Source organism: Nelumbo nucifera, chromosome 1, assembly GCF_055504915.1.
Source record: "Nelumbo nucifera cultivar China Antique chromosome 1, China Antique-T2T, whole genome shotgun sequence".
Taxonomy (NCBI): domain Eukaryota; kingdom Viridiplantae; phylum Streptophyta; class Magnoliopsida; order Proteales; family Nelumbonaceae; genus Nelumbo; species Nelumbo nucifera.
The window spans coordinates 173060579-173069677 of record NC_142649.1 but is presented as its reverse complement, the minus strand read 5'-3'; the positions used below and the strand labels follow the sequence as shown (position 1 = coordinate 173069677).

Sequence of the window (9099 nt, the reverse complement as noted above, 5' to 3'; positions counted from 1 at the left end):
GTCTATTCTCTCCACCTCCATGGGACCTACAGTGAAACATGACATCAGCAACCCGAAGTGAACATATGAACAGAAAGCCGAAGTGGAGGAAAACCTACCCGGGCTCAAGCTCGCCTGGATGAGCTTCTCCTCATTAGTGAAGTCTTTATAATTCAACCCGAGCTGAGCCAGTGGCTGGAGCACCTTCTTGGTCTTCCCGTCTAGGATGACACCAGGGTCTTGAACGACTATCCTCCAATCGGTGGGGAAGGGCCACCCCGTACTGCTCCGGATTACGAAGTAGTCCCGCTTCCAAGCTGGGACTTTGCTCAGGAGCTTGTGCATGAGTTTAAAACCCAGGCGGGGGGACAAGTAGTAGGATCGCCTGTGCCCGGGGAGAGCGCCCGAAGCACTCTTCTTTATAGCCAAAATTGTAGTAAGAACATCTAAATCTATTGAGAGGGAACGATCAAAGCAAAGAGAGATGGACCCCACCACATTCCGTATGGAGTTTGGGTGGAGTTGGTCCAGGGTGATGTTAAAGTGCACCAAAGGACAGCCCGGCTTACCCGCACCTCCTCCCCGGGGTGATGGCAGGAAAACTATTTGCCGGAAGCCGCCTTACCCGCACCTCCTCCCCGGGGTTAAGGCACTTTGGGGCATCCCAAGTTCGGGGCGCCCTGACCTCTCTTAAGGCCCGAGCTCCTCCCAGTGGACCTCAAGCCATTCTCAGGCAAGAACGCACCGATCCATCTCTGGACACCCCGAGGCATAGACACCTCGGGTCAGTTAGCTCGGCATAACTGGCTACAGGCAGCCCGTCGCTCAAAGGACAGCCCGACTCAGGGTAATTCGCGGGAGGGTAGTTCGGTATACCACAGGAGGGCTTCCTGCTCGACCGTCGTACCCGGCAAATCTGTGGACAGCAGACATGTCCCTCGTCAGATAGCGCCGCGTCTGCCACCTTTAGAAAGGTGTCCCGCACCTGACAGGCACGTACCCTGCAACGACGGCTGTGGCAGACTGACAGTGGCAGTTATACCTGCCCTGTCAGAAGTCAGAGGGCCTGAAGCAACGGAATTCAGTTATAAGGGACTTATTCTCAAGGAACAAGGTATGTTCGAATCATCTGCGCAACCGGCACTCTTAGCCTTCGTTTTCCTTTTGCTTCTTGCACACAATACTGACTTAAGCATTGGAGCGTTCCCACCGGGAAACCCCCCGAGAGTTCTTCCTCTTTCCTCTCGTCTCAGGTACCTCTCATGGGCCACGCGAGTGCCAGGTAGGAGTGACCGGATCGTGCTACATCAAGTTTCATGTGTTGTATTTCTCTGCTTCAACCATTGAGTTAGTTCATATGCTACGTGGACGATCAGACCAATCGGTTCCGTTTCATCCTAAAACCGTTATTTGGCCAAAAACCATTGATTTGGGCAGTTAAATCATTGACCTAAACCATTGATTAGAGAGGATCTCTCTAAAGCAAAAATTATGTACACATCCAGAGAGCACGGAGCCTCGCTAGTTATATATTAAGAATATCTCTCCATGAATTTAGCATACAAGTACAGAATAGGCAACTGGATGTTGTATTCTTAGGGTGCCCAGGTTTCCTACACACTCTCTATGAATTGAGAGATGTGTGACTCCAATTCACAGCGGGTAGAGAGTGGGTAGGAAAACCCGAGTAGTGTATATGATATTTGCATTCAAGAGATCCATGTCCCCGGTGGGTATTTGAGTATTTCATAAAATATTAAACTAAAGAAAACACATAAAGAAGTTTCCCTTTACATGTATAGTCTTAATCCAGTACAGAAATTTTGCCTTCTAAATTAAGAATTGGAGGAATTTGGATTTGGTCCTCACCGCCGTGCATTGGTAAAATTTTGCCTGTGAGAGCCAAATTTTGGTCTAATGAAGATGAAAATTGTATCTGTCCTCTTTTGTAATGATGCTGAGGTTGAATCGATTGAACATCTATTTATTTATTTTGGTTCTGTCCATTTGCTAAGAGTATTTGGTTTGCCTCCCCAATGGGGGGGAGGGACATGTTCTATAAGTACATCACAATTTAAGCATTAAATATCACTAAACAAAATAACCTAAAAAATACAAAAACAATTGGAGATCAAGAGATAAATTCATCATAATTTAAGCACCACAATGAAGTGATATTATTAAGTATATAAATGTACCATAATCAATAATTATTCAATAATTTTTAATTATTATTTTTTCAGTAATTACAGATCCAAATAATTAATTAATCCTTGATAGATATTAATCAATTTTCACAAAAATACATACATTAAATTACTGCAAATCAATAAATAAAATTCAAAAAATGCATTAAATTAAATTCTAGAAAATAGAATGTTGAGAAATAACAATAATTATTGAAAATTTACCATTAAATAACAAAAAGAAAATAATAATAATTTAGTGTTCAATTAGGATAATTTAATTTCAGATAAATTAATAGTCTATTATTTAATAAATATTAATCAATGATTTCAGTAAAATCAATTTATTTGTTGCAATCTCAATATATTTTGTGAATCCTATTGACCTACATTCCTATCTAAATTTTTGTTTTCATATTTCCATCTATATTATGTTACTTTCATCTAAATTTTTGTTTTCATATTTCCATCTATATTATGTTACTTTCATCTAAATTTTTGCTTCTATCTATATTATGTCAATTTCTCGATTTCCATCTATATTGCACTACTTCCCTTAGTCCCTGTCTTTCTCTACCTTGCCACATGGCCTAATGAGAAAGTTGGGTAGGGAAGTCAAGGTATTCATGGGAGAGGAATGAATTTACATCCAATGGAAAGGAGAGGAGTGGAGAGAGAGGGTACTGACTTAACTTAATGGGAGGACTGGGAAAGGAGAGGCATGCATGCTAACATGGATTGCTTAGCTTATGTATATAGTATAGATAAGGATAATATCTAAAGCTCACCATGACTTTTCACATTTCTCTTAAAACTCACCATGACTTTTCAAAACCTTCAAGGAATCCCTGTCAATGAGTTTTATTGTTTAAAACTCATATTTCATTAGATTTTTGTTCGGTCACTACTAAGTGATTATTATTTATTAACAAAAGTTGTCCACATAAGCATTTAAGTATTTTACATAACCAAACTACTCCTGAATGGTAATTCAAGATTATTAAAATAGTAAGTGTGAATGTGCTTTTTGCATGTGACAATTTTTTTATGATGATAATGATGATAGTAAATAATATGTTTTTAAAAATTTCTACAATTTTTATATTTATACGTCTATCAAAATTATTTTTATTTACCACTTGTTTTTGTTTAATATGATAAAATATATGATATTAGAGATGTGTCAAAATGTTTTCTACATTTTCTTTTATATTTTTTATTCTTATGTGTGTTTTCATATATATTTTTTAATTTTTATTATTATTTAATTATGGCATAAAGGGTTTACACATTTGACCTATGAGGCTGAATTGTTGACTCACCACCAAACAAGAAAACAATTCCATATTTTTGGTTATCTTTAAATTTATATTTTATTTCTATTGTCAATAAAACAATAATTATTTGTAACACTTATATTTTGAATATGATCAATTAATAAGATTTAATGAAAGAATGAGAATAATTACATTTTGTGCCCTCACAAAGTCACAATTAGAGAGGGATCAAATTCAGAAATAGGGGTATTCTAGTCAAGAATAAGATTCAATAAATATTAATGAGAGTTAATACCTTAAATATAAGACTTAAATGAAAGGGATTTGAATGAGGATAAAAGTGGTTGTTGAAATTACATTTCTATCCTTACAATGAAAGATGGATCAAATTCAAAAATTGAGATATTTTAGTCAAACAAAACTTTCACACTCTATTCACACTTTTAATAGTAGTATAGATTATATATATGGATTGGGCTGGTGTGAGCTTGAGTCCAAATTAGGAATACTTTTGTCATAAAAAATATTCAATAAGGATGATTGGCCATTTAGGGGTAGTTTGGTTATGTAAAAAAATAGTTAAATATGACATGAATGATGAATGTGAGTTTTGGATAATAAAACTCAATATAGTTACAATTATATTATTTAAGAGAAATGCCATGTCCCTAAATATAGTTACAATTATATTATTTATAATTTCAAGCGGGCCTAACATAACATCTAAGTCCAAGCCCAAAATTTTGTGGGCCGGACTTCTCGACTGATTGCCGTCTTCACTCTTCACCCTCGCCCTCGCTGGCTCCACATCCCCAACTTCAAGTTTGCATAAGCAGAGAATAACCGCGGATTAGAATCATTTGCCCATGATGCTTAGGATCTTTGATACTGTTCACGTCTTCAAGATGTAGCTTATCAATCCCCAGACAAAATCAAACGGTTCTTGCACAGTGTTCATAATCACATTTAAGATGGGGGCATTCCTTTTCCAACATTCCATCATGTTTGTTATGACCAATTTAGGACTGGGCTAGCAGAGCAAACAGAGAAGCCTTCGACTCTTCGTTTTCTTTTAAATTTTCGGAGAGACGAAAGATGGTAAAGTCTCCTTGAAGTCTTATTGAATTGTTTCAATTCATCTCATCTTATCGTGTTTTTTTCCCCTTCTCTTCATGGGTTTTCTTGTTTTATAGTTTGATCCTCATTTGTTTCTTTACTTTTGCAGTTGTTCTTCTCGTATTTTAAGGATTTGGTTGGCAGAGAAGTGACGGTCGAATTGAAGAACGACCTCGCTATTAGGGGGACTCTGCATTCTGTTGATCAATATCTGAATATTAAGCTCGAGAACACTAGAGTGGTTGATCAAGAGAAGTATCCTCACTTGGTATCTTCGTCTCTCAGATCTTTTGGGGATTCCACTTTCGTTTCCCATTTCGTTCATTGGGTTGCTTTTGACGAAGTTGATACCGAACGTTGATGGTTAGCATACTTCCTAACTTTTAGTTTCTAAAAGCAATCTCAAAATCATGATATTGTCAACAGAATTAAGTGGGTTCCTGTTCCTGAGTGAGCGCCATATGAAAATCTAGGTCTAGGGTTTGAGTTTCTGGGTGCAGTAATTAGTATTTTCTTGATCACTAAAACGGTCAAGGTGTTTTTGTTTTTTTTAATTGATGAAGTAAAAGAAAGCCCCTTTGTTAAGTTCTAACAGTAGGGAATACAGACTCAAACAACATTTAGCTGACAAATCAGAAAATACGGTAATTTGATCTTTTTAGAGATTGGGAGTTATGGTAATGGTACTTTCAGAACATTCAGAGTTATGCCGTTGATTTAAACATGACGAGGAATACGAATGCAATGAAATGTAGGTTCATTGTTGAGGACTGAAGATGCTGTTTCTGGGTGTTGTTGACACCAAATCAATTGGAAGAGCTATGGTACAAGGCACTGTTGAAAATTCACTGTTCTGAGAAGTGTATGGTTTAGACTTGTCGAATTGGATACTAATGCTTTCCCAATTTCTGAAAGGAAGGACACGTGCGAAACTGCGAATGGATGGGTACTTAGGGTTTAATTGAAGAAATGTTATATACAGGCACTGTAGCTAGGCTCTTTAAGTTTGCTGCCTAGGTTTTCTTGAACATTGTAGGTCTAACTTTACAGGGTATGAGCTATGAAGGCTTCAATTTAGAATGGTATTAAGTTGATAGTGGATATATGAGTGCTGATAAAAAAGGATGATGTCTAGTCAAGTGTTCTAATTTGGAAATCTAATGTCAAGGCTTTTTGTTATTGATGAGAATGTTAAGGGATTTTAATTTGACATATGGAATTCTAATATAAATGCACAGAAAGAATTCTTCTGTAATTTGCATCGAAAACTATTTTAATTTGTGGTAAAGTAGTTCATCCTTCCTACCTCTTCCCCAGGCTTTGCTAGGCCAGGATGTAAGATGAAAGACTTAAAGGTCTTTTACCTGGAGATGAACTCTCAGTATGTGGTATTAATGTGCATCTAAGAATATTAGGGGAAGAGGGAGGAGCAATACTATGGCAGAGGTAGGAAGCAGGCGATTTAGTGCTCTTATCAGTATGGATGATTGTTGTTCTTGTTGGACTGGTTCTTTGGATCATTTTGTGTATGGCGATTTGGAGGTTTCAGAGTCGCCTGAATTGTGTATGTTGAGTAGCTAGTATTTTGGTAGGGTTGTACATCTGGATCTGAGTGGCTTTCTTTTATTGTGGACCGCTCTCTCTGTTTTGTTTTCTCTTTCCTTTTCCTTTATTAAATTTTATTTTTTACTATAAAATGTTGTCCATATTTTTTTAAGAATTCTAACATTATATATCCATAAAAAGGTCTACAACTTTATCTCTGTTACTTAATAATGGTTTCGAAAAACAATGACAATATGACATTTGTTGCTATATTAGCCATTCATTTATGTCAACTAAGCAAGTAGATAAAGGAAAATGTAATGTTGAAGTGTCCATCAAGAATCCATGAAGTGCTTGACACAGACACTTCATCCACTTCGGAGTCCAAGCATGCAGCATTGCTAAAATAAAAGAAAACAAAATAAACATATGACTTATTATGGTTCAGTGTTGTCAATGCAGTGAGGTAATGGGTAGTTGTTTTGGCCTCCCTAGGGCATGTGGTGGCCGGTCAGCTCCTAGGCACTGATTAGTTAATCACAAAAAATAAACATTCTAAATTTAAGATTTTTATGCAATATATGTTAATATAGATATTTAATATGCAATAAAAGAATGATATCATACATATAAAAAAAAAGAACGATATGATACATCCAAATCCAGAAACACAAATTTGAACGGCATAAGAAAATGAAGTAAAACAAAGATAAAGAGAAGCAAGAGAACAATGCACACACAAATTTACGTGGTTTGGCTTATATAAGCCCACAGGCAAAGGAGGAGCAGAAATTACTATATAAAAACAATGATAAAGATTACATGTTGTGCACAACCTCTCTCACAGAAACCCTAAACTCCAATACACCCAAACTCTCAAACTCAACTTCTCTAGAAAGCCAAAGATGCACAAAAGAGAAAACCCCCAAACAACATAATGTATCGTATTCGAGTCGAACCCATAAGCTGAATATGGATCAGTGTCATACTGCCGGGGGCTCTACCCCCACACCCCCAATGGTGGTTAGTGGTGGGCTATGGGCCCTATGCTTTCTCCTAAGAAAGGCAATGGGGCGGGTTCGGGGCGGGGTCATATTCCCCATCTCCGACCATGATTCTGAAATTAACCCCCATCCCCGTCCCCGATCCCCACCAGGGATAAAATTTGTCCTCCATCCCTGATCCCCGACGGGGATGGGTTCCCTGTGGGGACCCGATTCCGAATCCCTGAAATTTTTTTTAGATAACAGTATTTTTTATGAAAAATAAATGTATTTAAAATAAATAAAATTTTAAAATTATAAATAATGTTTTAAATATATTTTGATATATATAATATAAATAATATAATAATACATATTTAATATATATATATATATATATGTATGTATGTATATATACATAATCAGGGGCGGGGCGGGAACCTCAATCCCCATCCCCGTCCCCGTCTCTATCCCCATCAGGGATGGGGAAAATTGCCATCCCTACTTTCACCACAAACCACTATGAAAATTTATCTTCAGGTTTTTCTTAACTTGGTTCATAGTGGGTCATGAAGCGGGTCTCAATAAAGAATTTTAGGCACAAACACAACATATACTTTTCAAAGAATGACTACACTTTGACCACTTGATGTGTTCTCCCTATTTCATCCTTTATCTTATGTGGTTATGCCTTGTCTTTATTTCATATACCATCATTCAACCACATGCTACCACAATTGATGCTACTAACGTGCATATAACAAAACATAGGTATATATGATATAATTTCATTTTGTTAGAGATAAAAACAGAGCAAATAAGAGTTTAAAATAATTTTGTAGTTGGCTTAGTCAACCAGGACGATGGACCTAGTTGATTTAATCAATGCTTGAGGCGACCACATGATGGTGACCAACCAACTAATTAGTGATGCAGTCAGTACGCCCTTGATTGATTAGTTGGTTGACCTGTCAATGACTATTATGAGCATGAGACTGACCTCTTTATTCTCTTACTGTTGGTTCTGATGTATTTACGCCAAGTCTAGCCTTTTTCTACCTAGCCTGGCGTGGGTTGGTTAGAATTGAACAAAATTAGATTTGATCGCATCAGGTTAGAAACATGGGTTGAAGGTTGATTATGGCTTGTATGATTGTATTTCAAACCCATCCTGAGGCAACATCCTTGATTTCATATAGGTTTGAATAACTTGATTATGTTGGTCATGTTGGGTGGCAGTTGATCATCTCTCTGTGTTCCAATTTGCAGCTTTCAGTGAGGAATTGCTTTATCAGGGGATCGGTGGTGCGATATGTTCAGCTACCTCCAGAGGGAGTCGACATTGAACTTCTTCACGATGCCACAAGGAGAGAAGCTCGTGATGGCTGATAGTTAGTTTCTGGCCAACTTTTGTGCTACTTGGAAGGGGAGAGCATTTATCAAAAGAAAAGACGGGCAGCCAGGAGAGGGAGGGCTGTCACGTCTGTGGATCTGCTTACATCAATATATGGTTTTGATATTAACGAGTTTGCTGACTTTTTACCTAACTTCTGCTATTCATACAAGTGCCTGGCCGATGGTGAGAAATTCTATTCTGTAGGCTAAGGGACCCACTCATATGTGTCCATATTTTGATAAACAAGTCTCCGCTACAACCAGCAGTGACCTTACCAATCAGCCAGTTGGCAGTTGGCACTTTGCAAATAGTGTTAGTTTGTGTTTGGCAAATGATTTCAATTCCTGTTTTTCAGGGTCAGAATGATGTTTGGCGTATCCTGTTTCTTCAAATTTATTTTGTAATTGACAACGACAGAGGTTTTAGAGTTTTTGGCGGATTGAATATTTAACAAAATCACCTATACTATATTTATAATTGACAATAATAATTAGAATGAAAAAGCAAGCAAAATAGCAGAGATTAAAAAAGGCACGTAAATTCATTAGATGTTTTGCAAGAAAAAAAATCATGTAAAATGATGCATGGTTAACCATAACAAAGAATATACCAAGATG

The 9099-nt window shown here is 37.2% G+C and overlaps 1 protein-coding gene across 1 annotated transcript; it reads left to right on the top strand.

Moving 5' to 3' along the window:
• Window positions 1–4346: 4346 nt before the first annotated feature.
• On the top strand, window positions 4347–8792 carry LOC104596411 (sm-like protein LSM2). The gene is made up of 3 exons (XM_010257559.3): window positions 4347–4540; window positions 4668–4826; window positions 8356–8792. Exons 1-3 carry the CDS (start codon window positions 4538–4540, stop codon window positions 8473–8475), a joined length of 282 nt encoding a protein of 93 aa, XP_010255861.1. The 5' UTR covers window positions 4347–4537; the 3' UTR covers window positions 8476–8792.
• Window positions 8793–9099: the final 307 nt, after the last annotated feature.

Excerpts from the sequence above, each read along its gene's own strand:
- LOC104596411 (XM_010257559.3), top strand. Across the intron at positions 4,827-8,355 it reads AAGAGAAGTATCCTCACTTG|CTTTCAGTGAGGAATTGCTT; the intron begins GTATCTTCGTCT and ends TCCAATTTGCAG.